Genomic DNA, 17,676 nt, shown 5'->3' on the forward strand with positions numbered 1-17,676 from the left:
TGATTTGGTCTTTGTCTAAGGTTAAGTCTTAAATCTCTAAAGGTGTAAATATTTAAAGCACCTGTTCATCTCCTCTATCTTATTCCTCTGTTCTCTCAAAATGTGGTCTCCACAGTTGCCTCCAAAGGGACAGAAAAGAAACAAGAGGGGCCAGTAACTCTTGAGTCCTTTGGGCCATAAGTAATCATCATTTCTGCTTGTCTTTCCATTTCCCAGTACATGGTCACGTGGCCTCAATCCCACCTCAAGAGGGTCAGGGAAACACAGGGGACTATATAGATATCAAGCGAACATGAAATCTCTCTGTTACAGAGAAAAGATGATAGGACATATACTTTAGGAAGAAAGTCATGAAGACAAAAACTTTTGACTGTGAAAGTCAGAGTCTTATCACCTCTAACCTGATCTAATGTAATAGCCCTCCTCACTGAACTGAGAAAGTATAAAGAAAAGAAAAGGGGCTGAATGCAGAACTATTTCTGCAGTAGAATGGTAAACATTTGGATGTTGGATGTGAATACAAGAGAGGAGTTGAAGATGAACTTAATTTGGTTGGAAGGGGGGTGCATGATTATTTGTGGGCTCACCTCTCACACTAATATCTCAGTTTGCTCTGAGGAAAGCTCAACTATCAGTTTCCCAACATAAAATGCTTGAATGTCTTCTGTGGTCCCTACCTATGTGGTTAGAGGTGTATGCTATTTGTGTTTTTGTTGGTGTACCTATTTTGAACATTCATTTAAACCAGCTTCAGGAGGGCAAGGGGCACGTTTAATTCCTCTGTGTTTATAGCCACCCTTCCCCCCACACACACTATAGATTATTATTAAACATTTCATAAAGTCAACAATATTCACATGTGGTCAAGTAATGCTCATTTAATTATCTTCTTTGGCTGCTCCTGGCATATATTATTTGGTAAGTTCTTTATGCACTGAATGTGGAATGGTGGGGTGCAGAACTGGAATTAGTATTTTATTTCTAAATTAGAGAAACCAAGTAGTAAGTTGAATATGCATTATCCAGATGTGAAAGATCCCGAACAAATGGAGATGAAAGCCGTGTCCCCAATGTCCTCTCCCTTGTGTGCTGGTTTGAAAGTTTAAAATGCTTAAGTTTAATTTTCACCTCTATTGCTCATTCCCCAAGTGACCTTGGGGCATGGCCCTTTGTCTCATTTTCCCCATCAGTGGAATATGGATAATCATATTAATCTGTCTCACCAGGTGATGTGAGGACTAATTAAAAATGAGATTAGATTCAACTGAAGTCTTTCTAATGTGAGAAATATTAAACTTGGTGGTGCATGTCTGCTATGCTGTTAGGTTTCTGGGAACGGTCTCTGACCTTGGAACCACTTATGACCCCAATGACATGGCGGCCGAGTCACGAGTACCTGAAACCTGCCCGGCTTGTTGGCCATACTCACCTGTCCTGTGTCCATGCCTTGTGTGCCCAGCCTGTTGGCCAAACTCACGCAGACTGTCTAGATACAGGCAGAAGAATATCAGAAGCCAGTGATCTTTTTACTTCTTTGGGCTCCCTCCGAGAGCCATTTCTTGCCTGTCCTCTCTTACCTTGTTTTCGTGCTCCCTTTTATCAGACAGGATCTCTGAAAATTCTTTGTGTTGAGAGATCAGTAATAATAGCTAAATTAATAAATTTGTTAACTAAGGCATGTGTGTTGAGGTGGGATTGAGGCCACGTGACCATGTACTGTAACAAAAGACCACAGGCTGGGGGACTTCAACACCAGACATTTATTTCTCAGTTCTGGAGGTCTGGGAAGTCCCAGATCAAGGTGCTGGCTGATTCAAGGTGAGGGCTGTCTTTCTCATATGCTGATGGCTGCCTTCATGCTACATCTTCACAAGGTAGAGAGAGAGAGAGAGGAAATGCTGGTATGTCTTTTTTAAGAGCATTGATCCCATCATGATATCATCTAAACCTAATGTCCTGTTAGGCTCTAAAGCCTCACCTCCAGATACCATCATGTTGGGAGTTGAGGCTTCAACATGCACATTTTGGAGGAACGCAGTTCAGCCCCTAACAGCATCGCTCATGCTCATTTCACCTAAGTAGAAGATGCTCCGATACATAGAGCGAAGTTTACCAATTTTCTTTAATAGGTGGCTACCTGCACTGTATAGTTTTAGGGATGCTGTACATGCTTCTATTTCTCCCTTAAATATTGATCCCCCACATATGACTCACAAAGTCTCAAATGTCCAATATTAAAGTCATTTTTGGCCTCAATAATTTTAATTTTATTTGGTGGCAGATACATATTTATCATTGGCTCCTTAATATGTCAGCTGCTTTCCAGAGAGATAGAAGACTACGCAGACACTGTGGTAGGGATGGACACCTTGGGCAAGGGGGTTGTCAGAGCAAGCAGCGTCCAGCATGGATGTGGAGATGATGGGGGAAAGAGAGACCAGAGCCCAAAGACAGACTTCAACACAGCATTGCTGCTGTACCTCAGCTATCTATGATAGAACATAAGAGAGAGGATTAGTATCACATAACCTGGCTTCTGTATTTTTCCTGCCTTATGGCCATATTGTACAGGAAACCATCAATACCCAGAATATCCAGGCTTGTTGCACTCAGGAAACAAATAGACATGAAATAGCTCCTGGTTGCATGGTATATTTAATAACATTACTGAGTGTTTATTATATGCCAGGTGAATACTGAGGAATTAATACCCTTCTTTCATTCCTATTTTACTAATGAAGGAATTGAGGGGCTGAGAATTGTTACCTTTCCAAAGCTCCAGAAGTGGCAAATGTGGATAAATACACGAACTCAGGCAGCCTGATTCCAGAGTCCCTGCTCTTAACTGGTAGGAAGATTGAAAACAAATAAACAACACGTAATTAGGAACGTAGGGCTTGTAGAACACTCAACTGAGAGATGAACACAGGGTGCTGGCCACTTGTTGGAACATGTCCCCAGGCTCCCCAGGCTTTAAGCTGGAGAGGACAGGGTGGTGTGCCCATGAACCCTGCTGAATGAGGATCAGACACCATGGAAATGAGAGTGGGGAATACATTTGAGACAGATGCAGCCGATCAGTGCAAGAGTGAATAAGATACACAGACAAGCGTCCCCCTAGATAAAGGGAATGTAAACAAGACACTTGCACACAGAATAGGTTCCATATGGGTGAAAGGGAGACTGGGTGCATCCACCAGTTAACGGAGAACAGAACAGCCGGATTGATGAGCCGGGATGGCGTGACAGGTTGAGCTTGAGAACCACAGTAATCAGCCACACAAACTGAGCTGTTTGTAGACACAGGAACTAAACATTAGACCGGTGCTAAAAGAAACAAGACGATTGGAGAGAAAACATTCTAGAATAAATATGACACCTCCCTCCTGCTGTTAGTCAACTCAGCTGGACCTGGGTTTAACAGAGGGTGGTCAAACAGTTCAGGGTTGTGGAGAAAGCCTGGCAGAAATCAGGCAGGAGAGAAAATGGGCCAGGACCCTCTAGGTCTATGTTTGTATGGAAAGAGAAGATGTGTAGACCTTCTCACTGTGAGCTAGGGCAGAGTTTGCTGATTGCTAAGGCTCTATTTCTCAAGACTGAGTCCTTAGATTTAGTAAAGATTCTTTAATGAGCAAACTTAAAAAAAATTTTCTTTAATGTTTATTTTTGAGAGACAGAGTATGGGGGTGGGGGTTGAGGAGCAGAGAGAGAGGTAGACACAGAACCCAAAGCAGGCTCCAGGCTGTGAGCTGTGAGCACAGAGCCTGATGTGGGGCTTGAACTCACAGACTTCAAGATCCTGACCTGAGCTGAAGCCGGATGCTTAACTTACTGAACCACCCAGGTGTCCCATAATGAGCAATTTTTTTGAGAAAAACTTAGCATGGTTTGAAAGTCAAAATGTCACAATAAAATCTTCATCTGCATTCAGTCTAAACCCTGGCATTTTCCTTTGCAGTATCTCTCCTGTATGGCTGTTGTTGCTGTTATCTTGTTTTGTTTTTTGTTTTTGTTTTGTTTTTCTGTTCCATGTTACAACCAGCCAGTTCTGTTCTCTTCAGTTCATATCTGTTTGGGGTAAACGTCCACCTGCTCTGAATCCTATCACTTCTCTCCAGAACATTTCCCATACTGTCTCCAGATCTAATCTTTGAAACATAACTTTTATCGTGTTCTTCTGCTCAAAACAAAACACGAAGAAGACAAAACAAAGCAGAACTTCCAGTGCCGTCTATTGTCTTCAGGATAAGGAGCGGCTAAATTCCTCTGAGTGGGGATTTTGACCTAGTTCTAATGGATCATTAATACTTGAGACAGAAAATCAGATATATCATTTTTTGTCTGAAATCTTGGCTTATATTTGCTATCCTGTTATGATTTTCCTCCCCATTTCTCTGCCCAAATCCCATCCACACTCAAAGATGAAATCTAATCCTATATACTCTATAAAGCCTTTCTGAAATGTCACAGACCCTTTCCTATTCTGAGCCTTATAGCTCTTATTGGTGCTATTAATTACATGGAGAATTAATCCTCTATGGGCCCATGATTTCTTTCCTATTTTATCAGATGTTGTTCATATTCTGCCTTATTCAGTGCTGATGACACAAAAGCTTCTTTAATGCATAATTTTCCATAAACAGAACATACCGTGTTCCTTGTATGTAGAAAACACATTAATTATGTACTGATTAAATATCCACGAGTTCACCAACTAGCCTCATGCCTGGCTCATAGGATATGTTTTGAACATAAATACCCTGCATGATACATTTTTCGTGGATTTCTATAGCATTGACTTTTCCTCAGAGAGTGGCTTTGCATGCTCACAGTTGTGGTGAGAGATTGGACCAGGTGCATTACTGAGATGTGGAGTGTGGCATATCATTATTATTTGATAACAATACTGGAGGGAGCATGGCTATGTCAGGATGACTATAGCACAGGCCCGGGCATTGGACAGTGGCTGTGCATCTTTTCTTCAGACAGGTTCCTTAATGGCTCAAGTCCTTGGTGTTTTGATTGGTAAAATGGGCATCACTCACTGAGTGATGGTGAGGGTTCAGTAAGATCATGCATTCCATCCTTGTAAGCATAGTGTCTTATCACAGAAGATGCTGTATATTAGATAAAAATCGTATCTGGCTTCTATATGATGGCTTGTAGTTTTTAAAAATATTTTTGCTTTTAGGTGCATTCCTTATGCCAGGAACTTTCAGAGAAATTGTCTCTGTGTGTATACATATAATAAAAATATATTTTAATGTCATATCAATAATACACATGTTATATATTATTATGACACATATATCTTATATATGAGTAATGTATATCATACATATGATACTTATGCATATGTGTGTATATATGTGTCTGTAATACATGTGTGTTTTATGTGTATATGACATGACATGAAAGAAAGCGAGAATGAGAGAGAAAACAAGTACTGCGAGTTAGACCCCATGAGCACTTGTGAACATAGTTTTAGATTTACTCCCAAGTGCACCATCTTTGTGAAGAGCTGGGCGTGGTATCAGAATGGCAAAAAGTTTTGTCAACTGCTTTGATTTCTTTTAACAGCTGTTTCCACCCCCAGGAGTGTCTGCTTTCTCCTCGAAATTTCTCCCAGTGTGCTTGGTTCCTGAGGAGAGAGTGAGAAAGAGAGAGAGTAGGCGAGATGGAGGGAGGGAGGGAAGAGGGAAGGAATGAGAGAGAATGGGGAAAGAAAAAAAAAATAAGACGCTCAGCAAACAGCAGGAGGGCCAAGAAAAATATTTAATCCAAACAATGAATATTGTCGTTTCCTCCCACAGTCTGCATTCCCAGTCATCTTGCACAGGCAGACCCTGGGGAGCCAAGAAATGCCAAGCTGCCTGGCATGGGCGTGCATGTGGCGGGGCGCCGGGGGGCGAGCACGCATGGTGGGCTGTGGTAGAACATACCCATCGCCAGCCCAGGCCGGCCCCAACCTCCCTTGAACTGCAGGCTGGCCAAGGAATCAGAAGACAGGGACAGAGGGAAGTAGAGGCTCACAGTCAGAGCAGGACACCGGCACTCTACCCCTGGGTCCCCCTCCAGATGCCTTTCCAGCCCCTTCTGCTGGCTGCAGGTCAGCCACCTCTGACTTCAACCTGTCTCCTCATCCTTCCACCTCCTCTGCCTCCCAGAGCTATGTGAGCTCCTGAACAGACCACATGTAGGGCTGATGGTCCCCTTCATGTGGGGTGCAGTCCCGGCACAACAGCTGGAAGAGAGCCAAGAGAGAAGGGGCTGTGTGAGTGACCACCAGCTGTGGTGATGCAGACCAGGCAGGTCCCACATGCTCGGCACAGTGGCTGCAGTGGCCTGAATTTCTCTTCCTTGGTTCATTCTTCTGGATCTTCAAGTTTGGTTCTGTAAGGGTCTACTGTCCGTGAACCTGTACCTAGAAGGTCATGCTGAGCTATTTCTGGGTGACATGTTAGAGAGCCTAATTGACAGTGAAAACAGACACCTAGGAGGCTAGGGAATGACATAGAAGAAAGGCACCTTATCTTGGAGGAAGCACAGGAGGAATGGAAAGCAGAAAATATTCTGCCTTCTTAGTTTAGAAAGTCTCTTCTGGAGGGGATCCATGAGTCTCACATTAAGAACCCTGTGTGCTGTGTTGGCCATTGTGCTGCTGTGGGAGTCTACTGGAACAAAGCATGAATGGAAGTGTCCCTGCCCCCATGGGCCTTACAGAGTCCAAACCTCTAGTGTTCTGAGTTTCTATCATTGACCTTGAAACACAGTAGGCTGGCTCCAATTAGCAGGACGGGAGGCAGGAAATTTCCCTGAACAAACAATTGCAAATCCATCCCACTCTTAGAGAAGAAAGCCAAATTCCGTGCCGAGAGACCATGTTGGGAGACCTTGCAGGCCACCTCTGCCGTCACTGCCTCTCCCAGCCATCATGCAAATAAGATGACAGAATCGCAACAGTCAGTGGGCCCACCAGTGGTGAGGCAGTGAGAGAGGCGAATGAGGTGATGGTGTGACATTACTGGTTCTTGCCAGGAACCCATGGACAGACTTTGCTTTATCAGGGCTCCGGGAGAACTGCCATTGTCAGTTGTCACCAGCCTCTCAAAAAGTGTTGCGGTGTGGTTTGAGAAGCGGGGAAGGCAAGAGCATAGGACTGGGAGTCATTGGCATAAGATCTGGACTGCTGGGGAATAGTTGTTTCATGGCCAAGGGCGATTATGGAGGATGGGAGTCAGACTGTTGGAGAAGAAAGGTTTGGGGGGTTCTTTGTTGAGGACATGGAGGCCAGCTGTGGCCCGACAGTGACCTTGTGAGTGATTATGGAGACATGAACAAGGAATAAGGATGGTGGCCCGGTCTCATGCAGTTTGGTAGAAGGTAGCTGGAGGTAAGGGCCGGAGGCACAGGGCTTCTTAGCCTGGGTGAGGTCTCCCAGAACACACACCCATCGGTAGCAGTGGCTCACTGCTGTGGCATTTCTCAACAGAGGGGCAGGCCATACACATCAGGAGGGCTGTCTCACTTGGTTTTTGAGCCTCCACGACAGCAGGATGAGGACCCATGGAGGAATGTTCTCTTCGGTCTCTTATCTGTTGGATAGAGCTCTAATTTCGAGCCAACGTTTTTCTGGCACAGATACATGTAGACACCACCTTAGTACCTCAACTTCAGCATCTGGGGCTCCTACCCTTACCCCTACCCCCACCTGGGAGTGGTTGAGAAGCACCTGGCTCCATTGGGCCCAGAGGGGAGGCCAGGGGGGAGCTGGCTGGCATATGTTTGTAAGTGAGGTCTACGAGTCTACACCACTGGGTCTTTATTTGCAGCGAAATGAAAGGGGCTGCTAGGAGGTTATTTTTGGCTGGAAAATAAGTCACAGAGAGTCTTCTCACTTTCCTGTTTTCCTGTGGTGCACATCAGGGAAGAGGTGTCTGAGATGGTTTGGGGTTTTTCAGAGGCTAAGACACTCAAGTCACCACTATGGTTTTGAGGAGAGCTTTACTTTCCAGAAGCCAGTCAGGCTTCTACCACTCTGTTTTTACAATTTCCAGACCCATTTCCCTTGTCACCTGACTCCTGCATGACTCAGATGGTGCATTTGTGGTGAAAGTGAATGGGGCAGGAGATGCAAGGATGAGAGCATCCATGGCTTTGATTCTAAAGAAATGCTGGTAGGATCTTGAAGATTTTCTGACCAGAGTCTCAGTGGAGGGAAACCAGATAGCAACCCACAGTAGTAAAAAGCAATGGTAGTGTTCCTGCTACCCTCATAAAACTAGGATTCCTTGAATACTTACTGTGTACCAGGTTCACCTCCATTGACTCATTTTACTCGTTAACAACAGTCTACGAGGGAGGTGTGATTCTCACTCACAAATGAGGATACTGCTACTCAAAGAAGTCCAGTAATTTGTAGAGCTGGGATCTGGGCACAGGTTTATCTAACATCATATTCCACACTCTATATTCCACACTTTACAGCCATATCATTTTCCAGAGCAGGAGTACCTTCAAGCAGTTGAAAATCTTACAGGAAAAGGAAGTCACTTGACTTCCTTTTTTTGTTTGCTTTCTTTCTTTCCATTTCAACTTATCCCAACTATTTCTCTCAGAAGAATAGGAGGTCTACACCATTTGATTATTTCTGTTCCAAGACTGTGCTTTGGTTGTGGTGTCAGACATAGATAAACTGATTATAATCAGGTGTCTCTTTCGGATCCCTGTGAAGTGGCACATTTGCTTTTCCTTTTATTGAGAGTCTGGCGGATTCCACAGGTTGGGGATTGAAGCCCTACGCAGAAGCCGTGTGAGCTCACCTGGACCAGTAAAGCACAGTAGACCTCACAGGACTGCACCCCAACTCCTGATCTCACTCAGGGCCACCAAATGGGGTGCTTCCCTTTGCCCCTCCAACAGAATGCATGTTTCCATTGCCTTTCTTTCAATTACATCTTGCTCATCTATTGTTTGTGGAGTAGACCCTTGGCCTTCAAGGAAGTACCATTTGCAGTTTCAACTGTTACCCTGTATCTCATCAGGTCCTTAATATCGTAGTGATTGGTGGCTCTGCCGAGGCTTGGATTTTGCATCCTCTGGTCTTCAGGGCTGGTAGGCACGAACCAATCTCCCAGTCCCAAGTGAACCAAGGTCCCTTAGACGGCATTGCCAGATGGCTGTGTCATTCCATATTGGTCCTCACAAACACAGTCTTCTTATTAAAATATGGACGGTGTCACTTAGAAGTTCGCCACCTTGCACAGGCCCAGGACTTGGGCCCCTACCCCCAATCAAATGTTAAAACCTAAACACTTGATTACAGATATTTGCAAACATTCCTAAGATAGCCATGCTTTCACTACGTCTTTCTGATCTGGTTTTTCAGTTTCTATTTTGTTTTTAGCCCTTGGTAATTTCTCTTTTCTTATTATTCCAGCTCTGGAGTTAAGAGGATATTATTAAATTTTATCCAAACTTTTTGGATGGTTTATAGAAAGAGAATTTTTAGATGACATATTCCACTGTCTCTTTCCACTCTTAAATAAGTGTATACCAATGCTCTGTACCTAGTAGGAGAGGAAGAATGAACAAGAGAGAGCTAATCACAGAGTATGTAAGGAAATAAAGTTAGCCACCCCTATATTTATTCATTAAATTTTTTTAATGTTTATTTACTTTTTTGAGAGAGACAGAGAGCAAGCGGGGAGTGGGGGCAGAGAGAGAGAGAGGGTGACACAGAATCTGAAGCAGGCTCCAGGCTCCAAGTGGTCAGCACAGAGCCTGATGCAGGGCTCAAACCTACAAACCATAGGAAAATGACCTGAGCTAAAGTCAGACGCTTAACCAACTGAGCCACCCAGGTACCCCTTATTCATTCCTTGAGAGTCTACTGTGGCATCAGGCACTGAACTAGCTGCTGGTGCTCTGAAGATGGTTAGACTCTTGAGTCCTCAATAGTCCATTTAGAGTGTCAAGTCTTATACAGTCCAAATATGGATAAAATATAGCATAGTAACACACAGGTAAGGAGAACTCTCTGGGTCCAGGAAGCCAGAGGAGCTTTTCCAGAGGTTCTATGTAAGAAACTCTTCCTGCAGAATCCATCTCAGGGTATGTATTTTAATTTTACATTTTCCAAGAAGATTGTGGCAAACCCACAAATGTGAGATCATTGGCACCCTCCCACCCCAAGGGGTGAACGCTGGAGGAAGGGAACAGCTCCATTTCCTCTTTCTGTCAGATGAAAGAAAACTATCTGGCGTTAGCATTCTGGGGCCAAGAAATAAATGTTTCTGGGTTGCAGGCATCTGCTAATGGGATAGGAACAGAGATACTGCTTCCTTCTGGGGAAATCAGGCTCTAGGGAAATATGCACTGACCAAGCCCCAAGGCCAGAAGGAATGACCATGCCAAGTAGATTATTTGGGATAACTTTTGACCTGCAACTGAGAAAAGCAAAAGGGAAGTTGTTGGGGTTCAGGGGAATTGAGATAATATATATATACAAGCCCTTTTTTTGTTTCTGTACTGGATTGTTGGGTTCACTTCATTGTTAATGCTGTACTGAAATCTTTTCTTACAGAGGTGCCAGAAAATTAAATTACCCTGCATTCCCATAAATTAAAAGATCAATGAAATCATCAGATAATGGTAGCATGCTATAGTAGAAGGAACACTAGATCAAGAATCCAGAGAGTCCTCCTCATTTGCAGAATTCCCACCCACCAGCCTGACAAACCAGACATTTCTTTTTTTAAGGCTCCATTTCATCATTTGTAATATAAGAGTTTTGTACTAAATAGTCTTCAAGGCTCCATCCACCCTTAGAATTTCATGTTTCTGTGATCCTTTAGAAGCAAAACTAAATGCAACTCATGTTCTGGTCACCAAGGCTCCTGAAGGGCTCCTGAAAGTCAAAGGCCTCAGAGGTTTTGCCTGTGACTTTCTAAGAATGGCCTTGCAGTGAAGCCCGGCAGTATGGACACAGCAGACAGAACTTTGGGATGAAAGAAGAATGAGAATCAGGCCAGAGCATCAGGCCAAGCATTCATTGGAAAGCAAGAGGAAAAGAGAAAATTAGCACAAATTCTTGTATGTATTTATTTACAAGAGCTTCCATCTACTGCAAGGGCTCCATCCAGCATGGCAACATGGCCTCCCTGGAGAAAAGCTTCTTCTTTGGGGCCTGAGGCAGCCTCATCAATATGAAGAAATGGACATGGGTCTGATTCATCCTTCACATAGAAACTAGAGGGTTTGTGTGGGAAATGACGTAGGAGAAAGAAAATAGTGTTAAGCATCAGGGGTAAGTGTGATTAGCATCTTCTCTTGGTCAGAAACACTTCTCAAGATGGTAAACAGTCAGTTTAGTATCCAACTCTTGGTCTCAGCTTGGGCCATGATCTCACGGTTAGTGAAGTCGAGCTCCACGTTGGGCTCTGCACTAACACAAAGCTGGCTTGGGATTCTCTCTCTCCCTCTCTTCCTCTCTGCCCCTCCCCTGCTTATGCTCTCTCTCTCTCTCAAAATAAATAAGTAAACATTAAAAAAAGATGGGAAATCAGGATTCTTTTCATGCCTTACCTATAGGAATATAGTCACTTTTGGCTGAGATCCCAGCCTGTAGGTTAGCAGAGTAGAACATCAAAGTTCAAAGCTAACCTTTCTAAAACATCACTGTGGCCCTGAGTTCTGCTGCAAGCTGTAGAAGAAAAATGCTCTTAAGGTCATTCAAGTAATAGAGGTATTATCAACCAATCAGTCAACATTCATGGAACCCCCTTCCTGTCCTGAGGGTGGGCCCTGTGATAGGCAGTTTGAGATTACCCATCTCTCTATTTTCACCCTCTTTCTTCCCTTCCACAATTTGCTCAGGCTTCCCCTCTGAATCATTTAGTCCTAACCTCCCCTCCACAGGGGCTAGCTGAGCCAGCCCCTGAAAGCTCTTGTGGATCCCCACCACCAAAATCTTCCCTCTTGTCCACACCCCTGTGCTACACTCATCAGCATGAGCTACACTTGTGTTGGTGGGTTCTCTCAAGGGTCAGAACCATCTTTTATTTATCTCTATCCCCTTAACAATGCCTGGCACATAGAGGTATGGAATAAAGGATGATGAACACATGAACGAATGACTACGTCCATAGGCAACAGATAGGGCCACCACCCCCATGCCTAACTTTCCAGAATGACCTTAAACAGAAAATAACACAACATAAAGAATGTAGATGACATAATAGAAGAAGTTATCTTTACCTTTGAGAAGTTTCCAAAGTTGTATGGTTTCCATAGTCAGAGAGACTGATAGCCCTTCCTCTTTATATTTTGTCACACACACAGCCATTTATATGGCCACCTCATCGGTCTGGAGCACAGCTAGCTGACCATAGATATCATCAAGCTCCTGGATCATAAGAAGAGCATCCCATCCTCTCTCTCAGATCTAGATACTTACTTCAGGTATAATTCTAAGAAGCTTGACTCATGAAGTGTGTGTGTGTGTGTGTGTGTGTGTGTGTGTGTGTGTGTGTGGCTCAGCTAGTGAAGGGGCAAATATCCCCAGACAGATAGACTTCCTATAAATGAAAATGAAAAATGTTCATGCAGATGGCTTTGTATTCTATTCAAGTTATTAAAAGGCATGATAAGGAGAATTTTATAATTTTTTTATTTTGCTAACATGGTTACAATGAAAAGGCATCTCCTGAAGAAATAGTCTTTAGGTATTTGAAAAATTCACTTCATGTGAAGCACTTTGTTTTTCTGATGTTACCGGATATATGAGGTGCATGTATGGGTAGTTCCAGTCCACCTATGGACAGACTGTGCTGAGAAACCAAGCCTTGTGCCCTTCCTTGGGGAAAGTTTCCTGCGGTAAGGAGTGATGTCCCAAGTCTGACACCTTTCCATTATTGAGATTTTGATCTAATCTACATCCAGTCTTCAAATGCTTTACAAACTTTGGATCGATTAGTCATTTTTCCCTTCCTATTTTTTCCATTGTAACATTGGACTCAAGCTGTCAAGCTTCCCAGGCACATGTTGCTATAGGAGACTCTGTTTGTTTAGGGTGGAGTCGTTGTTTTTGGCAGGTTGAGGGAGGAACAATTAGTTCTAATAGGTATATAGTAAATGAAATACTTGGGTCTTGCCAACCTTTTATCTGATTTTCTACTTCTTTTCATAAATTCCTTTTTCTTTTTGGATGACCCTTTTAGAGCAGAAAAGAAGCAGTTTCTAGAAATCATGTTCGAGCGATAGCAGTGGACATCTATCAGGAGGTAGAGAAGGTCACCGAGACCATTTCTGCTCTTTTCAACCTGTCTTCCCTAGTGTTCCTAAGATGAGAAGCCATCCTTGGGGAAGACTTTGGGAAGGAAGATCCACCCTGGATCATTTATTGATTCATTCTAATGTTTAAGTGGTTCTTATGAAAAGGAAGCTCTCCCTTTAATCCTCCATACTGAAGACTGTACTTTTATATGTTAAAAAAAAGTATTTTGGGCCCTCTTTGGATTTTTATAGACAATAACATGAAAAATAAAGAAGGAACAGATTAAGTTTTGCCAATGAGTCAGGGTTGGAGAAAAAGTAACAGATGCAGTGTTAGATGAGGGAAATACACTCCAAACACTTGAAAAAGAAAAAGGAAACTCTGAGAGAATCTCAGTAGATGTATCTTGTCCTCCTGGGAGGACCCAAGAGAATTTATAGATGTTAAGGATGCAGCTATCTGTGTTTTGACTCCTTTTATAAGGCTGCAATTGTAGACCCAAGTCCTGATTGTATAGCTATCCCAATTTCTAAAGAGCCAGAGTAACTGGCTTTAGTGTTAAAGACAAGCACTCATCTCAGAATCTTTGTCCTCTGTCCCAGTGAGGCCGGTGGTGAAAACAGAATTCATTTTTACTTCCTGCTCTCTACTGACTTCGCTGTACAGCTGTGCAGCAGCTGTTGCGTTCCACCCCACAAGTAGCAGCTTCTCAGTGATTGGCAAACTGGTATACATCTGGAATGATGTTCAAATGACCTCAGGATCCCATAGAATAAATCAAAACATTGAAGTAATAATTTGGATGAGCTCGTTCTGATGTAATTCAATTGCTGAAAATTATTTAATGGCCTTTTTTTTTTGTTTTGTTTCATGATCTATCTCATCAAAGCCTAGTGAAATAGGGAACCATCCCTCTATTTGACATTTAAGGAGGGTGGGGGGAGAGAAAGTGATTTAAGTATGTAAACTGGAAGGCGACCTAAGAACTCAAAAGTCTACCGACTGTCTTGTGGTACAAAGAGTTTGACCACAAGATGTTTCCTGAGGCTTCGCAATTGGGCATCCACTAAGGATGGGAAGCAGCCAATGCGATTGAGTAGGTGGGATGGCTGGTGTGCCCTCCAGGACACTGTGAGACACTGTTTTTCTCCAGGAGTGGTTCTAGGGAAACAATGCAATGGGCTTCTGAGCTTTTATTTTAACCGCTTGTTGCTTACATTCATTCATTCCCTTTTGGGGAGAAACACTCCATTAACTCTGGTTTGGCCTGGGCCCCTATCCCATTTTGGTTTCTGTTAACTTGCAGCAGTAACAGGAATGAATGGAAACACTTTTGCTTTCTCTGCTCTAACCCTGTGTGTAGCTGCTACGCTTAAGGTAGCTGTACATGTGAGACTACTTATGTTCTAGCACTGGGGTCCCAAGCCCTAGGACCCCTGCATTTTGGACAGACATCATTTGAGTCTTCACAGCACCCCAGGACCCCCAGGGTCTCTAAACACAAGTGGCAGCAAAGGGGTGGTAGTTATGGTTCTTAATCTGGGAGAAGGAGCAGAAAGTCAAGACACATGACTTCTAATCCCAAACTCTGCTTGACCCTAGCTATGCAAAGTAGGGCAATTTTTGTCATCTCCACGCATCTCCATTTCCTCACTGATGAAATGAGACTTTTAAAGCCAACCTTGCTGTCTGCATGGGCTTTTCATGATCAACAGAGTTTAAATGTGTGAGAATATTTTGTAACCTACTTGACCTAAAGAGCTATTATTACAAGGTGAACAAGTTGACCAAGGAGTTTATATGAACCATTCTGGATCCTAGAGTTGGTCAGAAACAGAGTTGTTGCAAGTGAAATTTGGCAAATCCTTGGGTCTAATGGTCTTGAGACTTTTCAGCTTCTTGAGAATGTTAGGTCAGTTTGTATCCTGCCCCTTGGGTGCTCTCCCATAATATCCCTGGAGTTCCACAGATTATGGTGGGGTGAGAATAGGTGGGAGAGTTGGGCAAAGTCCAGAAAAGCTTTTCTTAGACACTGACCTCTCATGCCTTCACCAGCCTTTCCAAGCAGATGGGTGGTGTGATACCATCAACAACCGGGCCTACTGCCACTATGATGGCGGGGACTGCTGCTCTTCCACTCTGTCCTCCAAGAAGGTAAGTGAACCTACCTGCAGGTTCACTGCAGGTGACAGGCAGGGCAGGGGTTCCAGGAGTGCATGCAAGGGTGTTGGCTTGGTTCTCCTTCATAATTGGTGTTTATTCAACACTCAGGAAGGAATTATAATGAACAAACATTTAAATTTCTATGGTGGCAGGATTAAGGGCAATGATTTTCAGTGAGGTTGTTACAAAACACTAATTCTCTAAGGAACTCCTTCAGAAAAGCATGGCTTTTGCTACTCAAAGACTCACATCTGCTTATTATTGTCTAGGATATACCTCTGTTGGCAGGGAATTATGGCCTCTACCCCCCTGAGGAGGCAAGATTAGCAATGAAGTGATATCTAGTTATTATTAATCTTTGTAATTATATTAATAATTCTATATAGTGTATTATAGCCATATTACAAGTGTATTTTGCGTGGCCACCACAAGCTATTTGGAGCACTCCCTAGACCATATCCTAAGCAGTAGTCTTTTTCTCAATTCCTTTTATCCCTGTTTCTCTTCAGTGTACTTTGACTTTTAAATGATATGCCCATCTGTTTTTACCTCACTTGATTGTCCATGCCCAAAGGTTAGAATCCTTGCCACTTTTTGCATCATATGTCCCAAGATGTCCAATTTTCTCTGAAGCTAACTACATACACTCAAAAAGTATGTTGGTATCAATGCAAGCAGGTAGAGAGCAATTTTTGCTGGATGATTTTGGCATGGAGTAGAGATAATTACATAGCAGCAAGCCAATCCAGCCACAATGGGTAGAGAGATGCATTGTTTCACCAAGCCAAAGTATATCCTGGGTTCAAGGCGGGCAGAATCTCATGCTCATGAAGACAGCAAAGATGACCTTATGGCTCCAAGAATACTAAGAAATAGGAGTCATAGAGCTGGGCTGTAGAACCTTAGTTTTCTGGGTGGTAGTGTCATGACCTTGAGTTAAGTTATCCGACCTCTCTTAGGCTTTCCTATAAAAAGAGAACGCTAACATTCATCTTACCTACTTCACAAGGATTTTGTGAAGAGAGTGAGAGCAACAAAAACATTAACAGAAGTTTTTGACATTAGTTTTAATATTAGCAGCAGTAGTAACAGGTATTAGATGCCCAGAAATGTGTGGTTTATGTCCATCATTTTCTTTAAATTACACTAACGCCCCCTGGAGTGGTTACTGTTGTCCTTCCACACACATAAAAGTGAAGCAAGGAAGATTTACCTTGCCCAGAGAGATGTGAGGTGTAAGTGAAAGGACTAGAGTGTTAATTTCAGTTCTGTGATATTAACAGTAATCCCACACTTCCTCTGGGACCAAGTGAGAAAAGCAAAAGCTGGTTGAAAAATAGGAAGCTTGGCATGAAAATGGGTTATTTCAACTTCTTTTTGATTTCCATTAGGTCATTCCATTTGCTGCTGACTGTGACCTGGATGAATGCACCTGCCGGGACCCCAAGGCTGAAGAAAATCAGTGACTGTGGGATCAAGCTCCTCCTTCTACCACCCTGGAGGCAGTAAGAAAGAGAGGCCTCCACAAAAGGACACAAAAGGTGAACAGAGAAGAAAGGTCAGGAGATGAAGGAAGGAGGAAGAGCATGAGGACCTTGTAGAATGAAGGAGGATGTTTATAGGTGCCATCTATTACATCAGGTAGCCCAAGTGGGGAAGAATCATAGGAAACAGTTTCTTCCAAGGGGTTGCTGGCTACAAGTGGAAGGACAAATATGATAGATGCACAAGGACCCTCCTCCCCCATTTATATTCTATTCAACCCCATCCTCACCTCGTGCCCTGCTCCCCACTCTGCACCCTGCCGACTATTCAGCCCCACCCAGCTTGTAAACCAGTACCAAAATGCTAGAAGAGAAGTTGCCAGGGACACTCTGTTAACACCCATTTTGAATGGATTGCCATCTTTCAGGGCTCGTCTGCTCTAAACTGGCTCCCTTTCTTTTGTGTAGTCTCCTTTAGTAATTTCAAGGTTCGTTATTAATTCTTTATAAGTATTTAAACATAATTATATAAATATATTATATATATTATATTTTTTGCTCTCTACTAAGCTAAAAATTATACATTGTTCCACACATGCTGCTGTGAAGTTCGTATCCAAAATGAATACTGAGGATTTGAAGACAGAAAGACAAGTTCTTCTGCCATCTTTCTATTGATGAGGGTTGGCAGGTTGAAAGGGAAGTGGATAAGGAGAGAGAGGGAGAGAGAGAAATTAGATGGAGTTCTTGATA

The 17,676-nt window shown here is 43.2% G+C and overlaps 1 protein-coding gene across 1 annotated transcript in view; it reads left to right on the top strand.

Annotated features, from left to right (window-relative positions):
• Positions 1 to 17,058, top strand: part of PAPPA2 (pappalysin 2) — a 256,009-nt gene extending 238,951 nt beyond the window's left edge. The window contains exons 21-22 of the mRNA XM_029933088.1: positions 15,332 to 15,430; positions 16,831 to 17,058. Of these exons, the coding sequence (XP_029788948.1) occupies positions 15,332 to 15,430; positions 16,831 to 16,905 (174 nt within the window). The 3' untranslated portion in view covers positions 16,906 to 17,058. The remainder of the gene's footprint in view (positions 1 to 15,331; positions 15,431 to 16,830) is intronic.
• Positions 17,059 to 17,676: the final 618 nt, after the last annotated feature.

This window comes from Suricata suricatta, chromosome 3 (genome assembly GCF_006229205.1).
Source record: "Suricata suricatta isolate VVHF042 chromosome 3, meerkat_22Aug2017_6uvM2_HiC, whole genome shotgun sequence".
Taxonomy (NCBI): domain Eukaryota; kingdom Metazoa; phylum Chordata; class Mammalia; order Carnivora; family Herpestidae; genus Suricata; species Suricata suricatta.